We start from the raw sequence: 16453 nt of genomic DNA, 5'->3' as shown, positions 1-16453 counted from the left end.
CAGGTAGGATTTAAAAAAAAAAAAAAACAAACAGTTTTTGTGGGGTTTTTTTAGGTATTACTTTTTTTTTTTTTTTTTTTTGGTACGCGGGCCTCTCACTGCTGTGCCCTCTCCCATTGCGGAGCACAGGCTCCAGACGCACAGGCTCCGCGGCCATGGCTCACGGGCCCAGCCACTCCGCAGCAGGCGGACTCTCAACCACTGCGCCACCAGGGAAGCCCTAGGTATTACTTTTTAAAAGCACGTACATCGATATTCATAAATGTATGGAATACCATGGGAAGAATCATAAAGAAACTAGTAATAGTGGAAAAATGGGTGACACGACAGTAGAAGGTCAGAAGATGTACTTTCATCACATCCCTTTCTGTATCTTTTGAATTCAGTGCCACGTTTACTACCTATTTAAAAACAAACACCAGGGATTTCCCACTGCAGAGGGCACAGGTTTGATCCCTGGTCAGGGACCTAAGATCCCCCACAAGCCACTGCACAGCCAAAAATAAATAAATAAATAAATAAATAAAACTTTAAAAACACACACCATTTTTCAAAAACCACAAGAATGTGAAATGTGACGGACATTTAAATTTCCCTTATTTCATCTTCACAAACTATTAATGTATGTGGAAGGAGTGAACAGCTGTGAATTATAAATCTTTTCCTCTAGCCTCAGTAAAATCTGTCAAAAATCTTGCAGTATTAATTGCAAGAACATATCCTTAGGAGATAAATACGGGTCTTGTCAGGGAGACTTTCACCAATTAGTGATCCCAGGATGGTCCACAGTGCGCGTACCTGGCCCCCCGACTGTTGACTGTGTGACCTGCCATTCACGCCACAGCTCACGAATCACGTAGGGCCTGTGGCCTCGAAGGGGCCCAAGACCCCGAAGCTTCCTTCTGCTGCTATCATGTCCTCGGCAGGTCATCTGCTCATCCTCTGTGGCTAAAACGTACCTGTGAGGTGACTGGACGCTGGACACTGGTGTTTGCTGTAAATACAGCTGTATTCCCAGTTCTACATCCTCTCCCAGAGCTGCAACAGCCTGGGGCCGGGTGAGTCTGAGTGATGAGGGGAACCCAAAACCCACTCTGTGACCATCAACTAAAGCAGCACAGTGCTCCGTCTCTACACAGCTCGATTACCAGAAATAATAACGAACTTACTATCACACCGTCAGGGAACACAAGGATACAAAAGTGATCTTTTAAACACTCATGCTAGAAGTTCGCTTCACAGGGCCGTGGCCCACTTAGTGATCGTTTCAGGCCCTCTGCCACCGATCGGTCGTAGCAAGTAAGTGGCCGTAAGGAAGGAAGTCACACAAGCACTTGCAAGATTGTAATTAGAAAAAAGTGTTTTTAAAAATACTGAGCAGAATTATACTTGACGGGGCAAACATGTAGCCGTTGAAATTAACTTAATCAGGCTTCCCAGTTTGTTTTTTAAGTTTGTTCCATTCTACAGAGCATAAATATTAAATGCTTTAAAAATACGCTTCATTAGAAATACATTAAATATAAAACACACAGTTCAAACACAAAACAATGCATTATGGGCTCATGAATACATTTATAAAACACAGTAATGAAAAGTTAACAGCTTCAAATAAGTGGATAACACCATCCAAAGGCTTGCCCAACAAATGACATTTTAGGAAGGAAGAAGCACAAGCAATGTCAATTAGTGTTATTCTCCTGGTAGTACTGCATGAGATTAAAAAACAAATTTTCAAATTCTAGTAGTAGTATTAAAATTAAGTTACTTTCTAATCTGGATTAAAAACAGCACAAAGTCTTTAAAGTACTTAAGTTATTAGAAAAGTTTGACTTTCCAGTTGGCAATGTGACCTTTAAAATATGCCGAGAGTGCAAATCACAAGTAACAACATGTAGCCCATAATGTCACACACTTCTTATCACAAATCTGGTGCCGTGCTGGCTGGTACACACGAGACTGGCCTCCATGGCTCACAACAAATGTACAAAACTGTGATTCTTCTAAGAATCTCAACATGAAGTCCAAGAACAAACACGTTCAACAACAACAACTAACCTGTGGCTTGTGTTTCCTTTTTTAAAAAAACAAGCAAACAAAAATAAACAACACAATAAAACAGTATAAATCAGATTTGTAATCTCCTAAGTGAAAATTCGTTTTTGAAAGTGCTGTAGCCAAATTCATCTTCTTTTTCAGCTGAAAGGGTGAAGCACAATGGCCACAACTTTGTTACAGACTAAAATCCAACAGGTAATTCCAACACCACCTAAAAATAAAGAAATTCAACATGAGAGCATGCCAGGAGTTCCGCCCACATTTCCTGCCTCTGCTACCTTTGACTTTAGGAAATAGAGCACTTCAGTCCTTTCTGAGTAGTGTTGGGCTAACACCAAGTTTGTGTTTCCTGGGTTCAAATTGATCACTTTTTTGGGGGGGGGGCTGCTCTGGGTCTTCGTTGCTGCACGCAGGCTTTCTCTAGTTGTGGCGAGCGGGGGCTACTCTTTCGTTGCGGCGCGCGGGCTTCTCATTGCGGTGGCTTCTCTTGTTGCGGAGCACGGGCTCTAGGTGCGCATGGGCTTCAGTAGTTGTGGCACGCAGGCTTCAGTAGTTGTGGCTCTCAGGCTCTAGAGCGTGGGCTCAGTAGTTGTGGCTCTCAGGCTCTAGAGCGCAGGCTCAGTAGTTGTGGCGCACGGGCTTAGCTGCTCCGTGGCACGTGGGATCCTCCCAGACCGGGGCTCGAACCCGTGTCCCCTGCATTGGCAGGCAGATTCTTAACCACTGCGCCACCAGGGAAGCCCACAGACTTTCTACTGATTCACAGAGCTGCCTTCTTTACTAAGCAGGAACTACTCAAAACAACAAACAATGATTTGAATTTATCTTTCCTGCCAGAGGGATGTGCATCATTATTTATGATATTAATAGACTGTAAGACCACCCTGTCAGATGATCTGTTTTTCCCTTCCCACCAAAGCATTACAAGCACGAAAGAATGTTTACCCACACCTTTCTTGCCCCACTGATGCTGAGAGACAGGAAGAGAGGCCACAAGATGCCCGGAAGGGTGGCCTCTGGCTCCTCAGCTCAGCAACACTGAGAGCCACCAGCTACAACAATCCTGGCTGGGTCCGGGAAGAGGGAGGGGGAGGGGAAGGAAGGGGCCTGGCTAAATTGGAAATCTTTGACACGGTCATCCCTTTGACTTAGCAATGCACCTCCAGCGTGATCACAAATCACAACCAAAGACTGGCTGACCAGGATGTGTACTGCAGCGTCATCTCTACAGCAAAAACTGGGGACTTAAATAAATATCCTTTAACAGGGAAATTAGTAAATTATGACACATCCAAATCAAGAACAGCTATTCAAAATTCCTTAATAAAGAAATTTATTAAGCTGCCCTCTCAGCACACCCAGCAGCACGTCTGTCTCTACTCTGAAGAAATTTATTGATGTGGAAAAAGACTTACATAATAAGAGGGGTAAAAAATTGTATGTGCCAGATAACCTTAACCATACAAAAATAAATAGAAAAGAAAACTGGAAAAAATATACTGCAATGTTAAGAGCGGTTCTCCACAGCTACTGAGTCTTTTTAAAAGTTTTTTCTTATATTTCTAATCATTCTACGATGACATGTACTAATTTTAACACCCAAAAGAAATTCTTTCAGAAGTCAAAGAATGGCCGATAGCAGGAAATGCTGCAGAGGGGCTAAGCATAGCGTGAATTGAAAAGGAGTCACAGAATTTGGGAACCAGAGGTGATGTTTCAATAAACGGGGTATCAGACCCCAGGTATTGGGCTTGGATCACGGAGGCAGGCTTGGGTTGAACTGTAGCCCTGCTACTTCACATTTCGGTGACACTGGACACGTAAGTCCTCTAGACGTCAGCTCCTTTGCTGCAAGCCCTGTGTGAGGCGGAGACGCAGAGCTCTCACTGTGGGCGTCAGGCTGAGCTCAGCTGACCGAACCTCCCGCCACACGCCCCTAGGTCAACCTGGCCACGCTCTCCCACCGCGTCTGCCAGCGCCCGCGTACCTGCCACTCCAGTGGGAAATGCTACCAGGCGGTCTAGTGGAGTTATCCACCGACTCGGCACCACGGCCACAGGGACAGAGTAGTACGTCCAGATGAGTGTGACCATCAGGGCAGCCTGCAAAGACACGGCTGGTGAGTGGAAACATCCCGCCAGGCACACAACCGATCACCACGGAAGACGAGGAAACATGGAAACAAACCAAGGAAACTCTCCAGATCGGTGACCTCACACCCTACCCATCCAGTCCTCACAGCCAGCACATACACACTACCAAATTAGCTGATAGAGTAACCAAGGTCTCCCCCAGCGTAAGTGTTCTTTCCTCACTGAGCACCTCCTCTAAGCAGCCAGCTTACGCTAACTACACCTCATCAGTGACAAAAGTGACCTCACGCCTCTCAGATCCTTGAAAAACTAGCTACCGCTCTCACCCACACACCCAAGTGCAGAGGTGAGCCCTCTGCGAGGTTAAGTGGCGGGACGAGAAGCGCTGCCTGCCCTCTCCTCCTTTCCCAGCAGCGCTCGGGCAGCTGTCTTCCATCCCCTTCGTGGCCTTGAACGTGCCACTCGAGCGATCGGACCTCAGACCGCGGCTTGCTCAACTCCTCTCCCTGTGAAACCGCTCTCGCACCAAAGGGACAACGCCTCAGGATCAATGTCCTCAAACAAACCCAAACCACCTGGGCTTTGGGGGGGCTGGGCGCAAATCTTTTCCCCCAGGAAAGATCACACATAGGACTGAAACTCGGAGACCATTTACAGCAGCCACTAAGTGTGCGAGCGGCACTTCCACACCCTCGGCTGAAGGAAGCAGCCACAAACAGAACAAGTAAACATCCCCCAGGTAAGAACGTTGGGAATCAAAGGTCTTGGACTGACGTGAGAATGACGTGTTCCCTGCCTGAGAGCAGGCATCTACACGTCACCTACATGTCTGCACACCAGGTGACAAGCAACGGCCACAGTCACTGACCGCCTTAGAAAATACAATGCCTAAATATCTACAGTCACTGACCCCCTTAGAAAATACAACGTCTAAATAAGCTCTCTCACTCCATACACCCCCAGGCTCCCAACACTGCACTGAAACAAAGGCAAAATGAAAGAACTCCAGAGAAGCGCATCTGCTAAAACATCCCAACATTTAACAACTCTAAAAGACAAAGGCTAAAAGAGACTAAGAGAAACAAAGGCTTCATTTTAGTCTAACATAGAAATTCACAGAGTGTTCAGAGTTACACGCTAGCAGGACCACACAGCACAGCAGCTGAAAGTGGAAAAGCCAGAATTCCCAGGCCCGGATTCTGGGCCACATGGTTCTGGAGGACAGTCCGTTACCAACTTCAATGACCCCAGGTGACAGAATAGGACACTTACTTGCAATATGTAGAAAGCAACACTTATAACCCATTTTATCTTGGCCAACTGAGCTGTCCGTGCTTTCACTGAAAGGAAAAACAGGATGAAATGGTATCAGTCCTAAAAAAAAATGAAGAAGATATTCAAGCACACAGAAATGTTATTTCTTCTCATAAACTATTTTCTAACTATGTATGTAACATCTGCTCAATATACTTAGAAAAGCGAGTTCCCTGATGGTCCAGTGGTTGGGACTCTGCACTCTCACTGCCGAGGGCCTGGGTTTGATCCCTGGTCGGGGAGCTAGGATCCCACAAGCTGCGCAGCACAGCCAGAAAGCAAACAAACAAAATACACACACACACACACACACACACACTTAGAAAATATAAAATAGAATTTCTTAGAAGTCACCCACAGATTATGAGATTTGAAGCTTTAATTTTAAAAACTCTTAAAGCTATTCATCTAAATCAGAGATTCTTTTACGAGGCACTTACCAACGGGACTACCTTTTTCTTCCTGGATTTCCCAGACCACACAGCACACTAATCCGTACGTGGGAGTCAGGTCTGTCTCAGGCCTGGGCAGGCCCCTGTGCATGTTCTACTAGCCACGCACTCTCTCAGCGCACAAGCTGACCTCCTATCCATCAGAGGAGACTGTTAGGACCGGTGGCCAACATAAAGCTGAGTGAGACCTGATCCCCAGCCTGAAGTCTACACTTGGATAAGGACACTGCTGGGCATTTTTTAGAGCCTTCACAAAAGCTCCTGGGAATCCACCATGAGATTTTTCTAGGCTTCTCTCAGAAAAGTGTTGAATTTGAAAATGTCAACCTACAGAGAATGAAGAAAATCAAAGATGTTAGAGGTTTCTGTGTGGTTGCGTGTTTTTTTTTTTGGCCATGACTCTCGGCTTGCGGGATCTTAGTTCCCGGACCAGGGATCTAACCCGGGACCACAGCAGTGAAAGTGCCGAGTCCTAACAACTAGACCACAAGGGAAGTCCCCAGGCTTCTGTGTTTAGAAAGCAAAGGTTCACCAGCAAATAAGGAGAAAGTAACAATTATTATTACTGGGTCTCTTCTAGACAACTCAAAAGTCTCTGTCAGCATCAGAACCTCAAAGATCAAAGCACATGTGCCGTGCCTCTTTCTATAAAGATTTCTCTGTTAAGCAGCTCGTACGAAGCTTCCCACGCTACACACGACAACAGTACCGTGAGTTTTGAGCTTATCAGTCATCTTGTTGATCTTCCTCTCCAGCCTGGCGTATCTGGCAAACTCATCCATCATGCTGACGGTGGAGAGCTCCTGCTTCATGCCCTGGATCTCTGCTCGCATCTGTGACTCCTGCTTCACGTCCTTCTGCAGCACCCTGGACATCTGGTGGAGGTGGCAGCCGGGATCAGCCTTCTCCCCCACCCCCTCCCCCATCCGCTTGCTGCCTCCTGCAGCTGGGCACGCTGCCCTTTATCCCCACGGCCAGGCTCTGCTGCCCGGTCCCGGTCCTGCTGCCCCCGACCACAGAAACGAAAACTCCCCCCCACCACACCCCGCCCCGTGAGTCTTTATTCAATTACGTTTTTCCTTCTGCAGATATGCCCACGGACTGCTACAGCACAAATGTATGTATCCCTCACTTTTACTGCAAAATTGTGATTACAGGGTGAAAACCGATTCCATCCCCAGAGCTCCATTCAGGTGACAAGGACCGTGCACGCCCCTCATTCCTGTACAATTCTGTGCTAAATTAGGTGGGCCGAGCAAGGGGGGTGCCGGCGGTCAGGGATGAAGCGGTGGCAGGTGAAGAGGGCATTCCCGCAGAGGGGCTGCCTGGCATGAGAGTCGGGGTCCCACAGCAGGAGGGGCACACGTGACAAGAGGAGGTGGTGGTGGAGGCCGAGGGCGAGTTACAAAGGATTGCGCAAGTCACGGAGACCTACTGAGGATACTGTGAGCCAGTTTTCTCACTGTGAGAAAAGGGAGTGAGAAACATGCATCGGGAGAGAACCAGAATGAATCCCGTGGGACTGGATGAGACCTGGAGGCACAGGTGTGACCTCGTGGTTTTCCATAGATACACAGACAGATGAAATAACAGACGTAAATGTTTGTGAAGAGGAGCCTCTGATCGCCAGGCCCCACGTGGGACACGACCGGCCCAGGAGCCCTCCTGGCCGCCTGGACAGTGGAGGGGACCCAAGTGTGACGGCACCTGCCCGCACCGTCCCCAGACGCCCCCCACAGACACACACAACGGCCAGGACACCGCCAGCGGCCCGGGTACACATGCAGTGGCTGCCAGGTAGCGCCCAACAACCCACCAGGACAGGTGAAGGTCCCAGGAGAGCGAGGGGAGAGCAAGGGGACCACACTCGCACCAGCGCGGGGAGGTCCACGGGCGACCTCGTAGGGGACTGAGAATTCCTCAGGGACTGACCCGGAGTGATGAGTGTACCTCCCCAAATCAACGCCCATGGTACCTGGTGAGATGCAAAGAGAACACAGCATCCTTTATGTGACATCCTCGCCAAACACTGGACAAAGATGTCCACAGGAGGCCATTGTGCAAAGTCACTGCCCTGCGACATTCGGAAATGTCATCCTCGCAATTCAAGGCAAGACCAAGATTCCTTCTAGACTGAAGAGACATGACAAGTATGTGCTATACATGGTGCTGACTGGGGTCCTTCTACTACAAAGGACGTCACTGGGACGAGGAAACCCTGAACGAGACGGGAGGATTGTACCTGACAGCTGTACTGCGGCCAAGGCCACTGTTTATACACTAATGTACTGGGGAAAGAGGGCACTCGGGTTGACAACTTACTTTCAAATGGTTCAGGAAACAAAACCAGTTCTTTCTAATGAATGTATAACTTTTTTTGCACATTTGTGTTTGTTTCACCTTCTTAAAAATATATTAATAAAGATACATTAATAAACTATATTAATATATTTCCCTGTACTGGTACATAGCTGGTGCACAATAAATCAGTCTGTTCCTCTAGCCCCTGATCCCCCCTGCCTGGTGCACAGGAGGGTGACTCTTCAGTTCGAGCTGGCCAAGGACATACACTCTAGCCAGATCCACCCTAGAGCAGAAAACAGGAATGCACCAAATTATCTTTAAAAATCACAGAATCATCTTAAAGAGCAAGGAATTCATAGATGCTGCTTCAACTCTGTAAATCAAGAAACAGGGGCAGGGGCTTCCCTGGCGATCCAGTGGTTAAGACTCTGTGCTTCCATTGCAGGGGGTGTGGGTTGGATCCCTGGTCCGGGAACTAAGATTCCCGAATGCCATGTGAAACAGTGAGGCACAGACAAAAATTCAAATAAAGGTGTATTTTTTAAAAATTTGATTAAAAAAAAACAGGTGCAGGGTGGGGAAAGGACTTTCAGAGGTGATGGAGATATTCTCTACCTTGATTGTTTCAGTGGTTACCCTGATTAAGTGTGCCAAAACTCATCAAACTGCCCATGTACAAGAAGTGAATTTCACTGAATGCAAATTACACATCAATAAACCTGACTTTTAAAACTAGGATTTAGGGCTTCCCTGGTGGCGCAGTGGTTGAGAGCCCGCCTGCCGATGCAGGGGACACGGGTTCGTGCCCCGGTCTGGGAAGATCCCACATGCCGCGGAGCGGCTGGGCCCGTGAGCCATGGCCGCTGAGCCTGTGCGTCCGGAGCCTGTGCTCCGCAACAGAAGAGGCCACAACAGTGAGAGACCCGCATACCGCAGAAAAAAAAAACAACTAGGATTTAAAAAGAAATAGAGGGGGGACTTCCCTGGTGGCGCAGTTAAGAATCTGCCTGCCAATGCAGGCAACACAGGTTCGAGCCCTGGTCCAGGAAGATGCCACATGCCGCACAGCAACTAAGCCCATGTGCCATAACTACTGAGCCTGCGCTCTAGAGCCCGCGAGCCACAACTACTGAGCCCGTGAACCACAACTACCAAAGCCCACGCGCCTAGAGCCCATGCTCTGCAAAAAGAGAAGCCACCACATGAGAAGCCCTCGCACAGCAACAAAGACCCAACGCAGCCAAAAATAAATTAAAAAAAAAAAAGAAATAGAGGGGCAAACACATTACGTACATAGCATTATAGAGAATACAGGCTGTGCTTCACAGATTTTTTTAATCGAAGGCTTGTAGCAACCCTGCATCAACCAAGTTTACTGGCACCATTTTTCCAACAGTATTTGCTCATTTCACGTCTCTGTGTTACATTCTGGTAGTTCTCATAATATTTCAAACTTTTTTATTATTGTTATATTTGTTATGGTGTTCTTTGATTAGTGGTTTGTTTTTTTTTTAGGCCACACCACGGGGCTTGCGGGATCTTAGTTCCTGGACCAGGGATCGAATCCCAGCCCTCAGCGGTGAAACGGCAGAGTCCTAACCACTGGATCAGCAGGGTATTCCCTGATTAGTGATCTGTGATGTTACTACTACAACTCACTAAAGGCTCAGATGATGGTTAGCATTTTTTAGCAATAAACAAATTTTTAATTAAGGCATGTATACTTTTTTTACACAATGCTATGCTACTGCACACTTAATAGACTCTAGTGTAAATGTAAGTTTTTTATGCACTGGGAAGCCAGAAATTGCATGTGACTCACTTTACTTCAATATTCACTTTATTGCAGTAGCCTGGAACCAAACCCACAATATTTCCGAGGTACGCTGTACATAAAACAATTAAAAACTGGAAAGACCAAAAATGGTTACTCAGGAGTGGAAAGTGAGTGAGGACAGGAGAATAAACTTGAGGGGAACTGAAGAGATTTGTGGTTAAAATTAGGAAATGCAGCGCTTGAAGAAAAAATGAATATATTACATCTACAAGTACAAAAAAAGCAAATTTGGAAGTGTTTAAGTTGCAAATAGGTACCAACATTAATCCAAGACCTCCTTACAAATAACTGTTAAAATATACTAGAATTATGAATTGAAATGTAAGATTTAAGGAGATTTGAATTTTTTAAATATTCTTAATATTAATTTTTTTAATATTTATTTATTTGGCTGCACCAGGTCTTAGTTGCGGCATGTGGGATCCAGTTCCCCAACCAGGGATCGAACCTGGGACCCCTACACTGGGAGCACGGAGCCCTAGCCACTGGACCACCAGGTAAGTCCCAATATTAATTTTTAAAACATAAACATCTGGGGCTTCCCTGGTGGCACAGTGGTTAAGAATCCACCTGCCAATGCAGGGGACACAGGTTTGAGCCCTGGTCCGGGAAGATCCCACATGCCACGCAGCAACTAAGCCAGTGCGCCACAACTACTGAGCCTGCACTCAAGAGCCCGCGAGCCACAACTACTGAGCCAGCGCACCACAACTACTGAGCCCGCACGCTTAGAGCCCATGCTCCGCAACAAGAGGAGCCACCACAATGAGAAGCCCGCGCGTGGCAACGAAGACCCAAAGCAGCCAAAAATAAATAAATTAAATAAATAAATTTTAAAAATATATATCTTAAGTCTTTTCTTTTTAAATGTCTATCAGGTTTTTAATTTTATTTTTGGGCTGCGTTGGGTCTTCGTTGCTGCATGCGCGCTTTCTCTAGTTGCGGTGAGCGGGGGCCACTCTTCCTTGCAGGGTACGGGCTTCTCATTGCGGTGGCTTCTTCTGTTGTGGAGCACAGGATCTAGGCGCACAAGCTTCAGTAGTCTCTTAACCGCTGTGCCACCAGGGAAGTCCCCTGAAGTTTTTATGTACTCAAAGGTGTATTAAATCTCCCACTTGACAGAAGCTGATAAACTGTGTAGGGTATGGTTTTTCAAAGACCTGGAGATGGGTCCACAAGTAATTCTAAAGCAGAAAAGAAAATAAGTTTTTAAAGATCAGTGAGGGAATTCCCCAGCGGTCCAGTGGTTAGGGCTTGGCACTTTCACTGCCTGCTGCCCAGGATCAAATCCTGGTCAGGGAACTGAGATCCCGCAAGCCATCAATCAATAAACAAACAAACAAACAAACAAAATTTGCTTATCATAAAAAAAAGTACGGTGGGAGAATCTGGAGAGAAAACAAGGGCAGAACCAATTCTTTGCTTCTCTTGTCTCCAGACGCTGGCCCTCTGCCTGTGTGAGATCACAGTGTCCTCCTCAGTCACCCTCTGATCCTGTCCAAGTTGGACACTCCCTCTGCCAACAAAATGCCAGGACTTGCGGTGGCACTGGGGTTGTTCAAATCCTCACTCCCCCACTCAATGGCTGGCAACTCTCTGGACCAGTCCCATCTGAAAATCGTGCCCGACGACATTTACAGCCCAAAGGCTCCTCCCTCCCGGAACACAGCAGGCATCCCTGGGAATGGCGGCTCAGGCGTGTCCCTAACACCGCAGGGAGACCCCTCACCCCGGGAAGGGCCCAAGGCCCAGAACAACCCCACATGCCCCTCAGCCAGGACCGGCCAAGTCGGGCCCACTCCTCGCAGCCCTGGTCCCCGGCACGGGGGAGTCCGCATCCGCCAGGCCGCACCTGCTCGTGCGCACTCAACCCCCCTCGCCGCCTCTGTCACCCCCTCAAACAGCACTTGGGGCTCATGCTGGTCCACAGCAAGAACTCTCTAGGCGACCGTGCTCCCTGGAAACGGGGAGGGTCTCAGCAAGGCCCTCAGCGGCAGGCCCTGCAGTGTCCACCCCTCACCTCAGTGGCCCAGGCCCCTAAAGAGAAAAGGGAAACGGCCCCTTTTTAGACCAGCAAGTTAAGTGATTTTGAAGTTGTCAAACACAAAAGTGGCGGCCAGTCCCACACACCAAGTCCCAGAGGACAGCCTGCGCTGCACCCATGCTCAAGGTCTGCAAAGCAGGGAGGTCTGTGAGGAAGGGGCCCCTGGCGCCTGAGCACCGCACGCGGCTCTCGGGGACCCGCAGGCAGCCCTCCCGCGCGTAGGTCCTGGGGCGCCTGCGCAGGGCACGCATCTCTCCGCAACCCGCAGGCCGCCCTCCAGCGCAAAGGCCCTGGCACGCCTGAGCAGGGCACATGGCTAACTAGGAGCTCCCCCCGCCCTCGGCCACGCCAGTCCTGGGGCCCGGGGCGCCTGCACAGCGCGCCTCCGGCCACGGAGGGGGGCGCTCCGCAGGGTGGTCTTTGTCCCCTCTGCCTCCGCCTTTGGTTGTGCTGGATCGCAAATGCATCCTGTGGCTGGAAAGGAAACATGAAAGAACTCGCAGGAAAATTCTAACCAAGTCAACACCGAGGATTGGGCGTCCTTATCCAGGCACCCAGCCCCCACCCCAGTATTTGGCTGAGGTCCCATCCCAGGACCTTGCAGCACTCTGCTGGGAGAGGACTTCTTGAACTTGAGAGACTTCCTCAAAGGGCCTCTCCTGACTAATGGGAAGGTGCGCCCCTTCCCTGCTCTGGCTGAAGGGAAGAAGCTTCGGAAACCCTGGAAGGAAGGCTACAGTCTGAGGTGCAGGGGGCATGGCCCGTTCCCAGTCAAACTGATCCTCACTGGAGTCTTTCCCACGTGCATCCTCAGATCAGCGCCTGTGATGGGGCAGCCTGTAACGGTCGAGAAGCAGCAGCATTTTACCCTACACGGGACCAGCGCGTTCCTTACAGCTTTTCACTGACCCTCAACACAAACCATATCTCTTTATTACTTTTCCCTGTTTGAACACCAGCAACTGTACTCTGCTAGGATAATGTTATCCTTCTGAACCTGGCTAACAATTCTGACAGTGTTACAACCAAGGGAAAACGGGTGTAAGAAGGCTAACTGGTTGGAGGTTAGAGAGGTTACACAGCCGGTAGGATGCAGCAAAGGACGTGACACAGGTCCAAGGACAAACCCAGTGTTCATTCACCTGAACGACAAACAGCCACCCTGATAAGGCACAAACCTGGTGCATGTGTAGACTGCAGCAGTAACTTCTTATGAGAGAGTGCTAGCTGCAGGGCACAGGTTTGGTGAAGGAGCCAGAGGTGATGACAGTTCTTATTTACAGCCACTGCCATATCCCAAACACTCTCCTCCTTCCCCTTCAGCTTATGAGAAACTAGGAACAATTCACAGAGGAATACAAAACCAACACAGCCTCTTTCAGCAATTGAGGTTAGTTTTGTGTGTGCGGTTCCAATATAAGGTGAAATGAGATGGGGTACACAGGAGGAATCGAAGTGATACTGCATGTAAGATGGGCAGGCAACCCACAGAATGGGAGAAGATGTTTGCAAATCATGTATCTGATAAGGAGCTAATATCCAGACTATATAGAGAACTCCTAACTTAACCACAAAAACGCAGCCACTCACACTCGATGTGGGCCTCCAGAGTGCCCTTCCCCTAGGGAGAGCGCCTGCAGCCCCATTAGAAAAGGGGCCACAGACCTGAATAGACTGTTTTTCAAAGATATACAGATGGCCAATAAGCAAATGAAATGTTCAACATCACTAATCATTAGGAAAATGCAAATCAAAACCACAAAGAGAAGCCACTTTGCATCCATTAGGATGGCTATTATCCAAAAAGGAAAAATAATAACTAAAAATAACAAGTGTTGGAGAATGTGGAGAAACTGGAACACTTGTGCATTGCTGGTGAGAATGTACATGATGCAGCCACTGTGGAACACAGTACAGCAGTTTCTCAAAAAGATTAAAAACAGAATTACCATATGATCCAGCAATTCCACTTCTGGGTATTTACCCAAAAGAACTGAAAGCAGAGATTTGAATAAACACTCGTACACGAACGTTCTAGCAGCATTATTCACAATGGCCAAAAGGCAGAAACAATCCAAATGTCCATCAAAAGATGAATGAACAAACAAAATGTGGTATATACATACCGTGGAATATTATTCAGCCTTATGAAGGACAGAAATGCTAACACAGGCTGCAACAGGGATGAACCCTAAGGACATGATGCTGAGTGAAGTAAGCCAGGCATAAAAGGACAAATATTATACGATTTCACTTACATGAGGTGCCTAGAATAGTCAGATTCATAGAGACGGAAAGTAAAATGGTGGTTGCCAGGGACTGGGGGAAGGGGCATGCGGATAACGCCCCGTGTTTACTCGGGACAGAGTCTCAGTTTAGGAAGCTGCAGTTCTGGAGACGAAGGGTGATGAACAGTTGCACAACAATGTGAATGTACTCAATACCACTGAACTATACACCTAAAAATGGTTAAAATGGTAAATTTTATGTTATGTATATTTTACCACAATTTTTAAAAAGTAAGAAAAAAGAAAAGTGGGCTGGGGCCTACTCTTCAAGGGTCTTTTATGCAATGCTGAGTACTTCGGACACCATCTTAAAGACAAGGAAGCATCAGGAAAGATTCCCAACAGGGGATGGGATTAAGAGAGAATTGCCTCAGAACAACTTGGGTGATAAGGTCCTAGAATAGAGTTTTACACAAAACAGGCACCCGATGGATACCAGTAGAGTAGAACAAAAAGAAGTAGAAACCCTGTCTAGTCTCATATACCCCACCACCACCACCAATTTATACCAGGAGAGAAAAGCAGAACTGAGTTCCCAGGACACTGGTATAGTGTGTGCACCCCATCTTTGAGTCTCGGCCTAAGTCAGACAGCCCCTCACTCCCACTGTCGGCCTACAGAGGGCGCCCTTCCGCGGAGAACAGCTCCTCACCTTCTCCACACGCACCTCCCATCAAATATGCCACCAAACCCCCTATTCACGCTCCAACAGGCAGAGGGGCAGACCTCGGAGAATCACACACCAAGGATCAAACCTCCAACCCAGCAATTACTAGCTGGATGTCTTAGGACAACTACTAGACTCTGAGTCAAACACACCTCCTCTGGGAGGTACAGGAAGATGGCATGACAGTCACGGCAACCGTGGCGACTGGACACGAGGAAATTACTCATGATGGACAAAACGCCCCGCAGAGAGTGCTCCCAAGTGCCCGTCGCTCCTCTGGGTATAGGAAACATCACAGAGCACTGGGATTCTAAGTCTACACTGTCTCCAACCCCTCCCTCCCCAAGAATGGGGGCCCCTGCATCCTGAGACCCGTCCCCAGGGACCCTGCACAGCTGCACTGCACGCGAGAAGGCGAGACTTCCCGGAGCCCCGGACGCCGTGCTGCAGGCACTGGCCCTCCCCACGCCCCCACCCCAGCAGCCTGAGGCTGCTCGACGCCCCCAGGAACCAGAGAATAATGGAAATGAGTGCGGCTGGCAGAAGGGCACTGAGAACTCCAGACCGCTGCCACGCGAAAACGTGGCCAAGCGTTATCAGGCATTTTTTTTTTCTCCCCAAGAATCCAGAAAACCGGATATGGGGGTAAAGCGTTGCGACTTGACATTAGCAACTCACTCAAAAACATCTTAAAACACAGAACGGCCCAACCAAGACGCCTCTGCAGGCCGAATCCGGCCGTCGGGCGGCCAGTTTGAGACCCGTGTCTACGGCACGCTGGGGCGGCAACCCCACCGGCCCCTGGAAGGCCAGATAGCCACTTACGAAGGAGGAGAAGGACGGGAGGAGGATCCTGAGTACATTGCACCCAAACACGAAGCTGAGCACCAGCAGCCAAGCCCAGCGGTCGGCCTCGGCCGCGCTCATCTCGGAGGCTCACGGCGGCGCCAGCTCGGCTAAATCAGCTCCACCTGGGACCAAGCCGGAGGCCGCGCGTGCGCAGTGAGCCCAGCGGCCCGCAGAGGGGCGCCGCCGCGCCTGCGCACTGCGCCGCACGCGGGGAGGCGGGGCCGTCTCTTGCTCCGCGCTCTGGTTAACGCCAGCCTTGCCCTTGGCCTTCCCGGCTTCCGTAGACTTCTCGCACCCGCCCCACCATCCCGCGGAACCTGTTTTCCAGATTCGGCCTCCACCATGTCTCTGGTTTTGTTGTATCTGCAAACCACTTGTGTGGTTATGTAATTAATACTTTCTTTAAACTGACTCACCTTTATTCCTAAATAAATGTATTTTCAAATAAACCTTTCCGTAAATAGAAGCCTACGGTAATGATAGTAGCAAGTAACCGTAAAAAGAAAAACGTTTTGTAAGTAGTTTTTAGTAAGTCGTGTTTACATTT

General features: G+C 48.7%; 1 protein-coding gene across 4 annotated transcripts; it reads right to left on the bottom strand.

Moving 5' to 3' along the window:
• Positions 1 to 1329: 1329 nt before the first annotated feature.
• GET1 (guided entry of tail-anchored proteins factor 1) lies at positions 1330 to 16056 on the bottom strand. Of its 4 annotated transcripts, none has more exons than XM_033856090.2 (5): positions 15883 to 16054; positions 6627 to 6792; positions 5424 to 5525; positions 4046 to 4160; positions 1330 to 2269 (listed from the first exon to the last, which is right to left on the bottom strand). In XM_033856090.2, exons 1-5 carry the CDS (start codon positions 15982 to 15984, stop codon positions 2233 to 2235), a joined length of 522 nt encoding a protein of 173 aa, XP_033711981.1. In that variant the 5' UTR covers positions 15985 to 16054; the 3' UTR covers positions 1330 to 2232. The 4 variants fall into 4 exon arrangements, with proteins under 4 accessions (XP_033711981.1, XP_004319264.1, XP_033711982.1 ...); XM_004319216.4 differs by having other exon boundaries at positions 5424 to 5491; positions 15883 to 16050; XM_019922608.3 differs by having other exon boundaries at positions 2189 to 3915; positions 5424 to 5491.
• Between the last annotated feature and the right edge of the window lie 397 nt (positions 16057 to 16453).

The sequence above is a fragment of the Tursiops truncatus genome, chromosome 4, assembly GCF_011762595.2.
Source record: "Tursiops truncatus isolate mTurTru1 chromosome 4, mTurTru1.mat.Y, whole genome shotgun sequence".
Taxonomy (NCBI): Eukaryota; Metazoa; Chordata; class Mammalia; order Artiodactyla; family Delphinidae; genus Tursiops; species Tursiops truncatus.
This window is presented reverse-complemented; position numbering and strand designations above follow the sequence as displayed.

Coding starts and splice junctions, on each gene's coding strand:
- GET1 (XM_019922608.3), bottom strand. CDS start 15,984: ATGAGCGCGGCCGAGGCCGACCGCTGGGCTTGGCTGCTGGTGCTCAGC. Junction 6,793..15,882: donor TCCCGTCCTTCTCCTCCTTC/GTAAGTGGCTAT, acceptor CACCTCCACCAG/ATGTCCAGGGTGCTGCAGAA. Junction 4,161..5,423: donor TTGCTTTCTACATATTGCAA/GTAAGTGTCCTA, acceptor GTGTCTTTGCAG/GCTGCCCTGATGGTCACACT.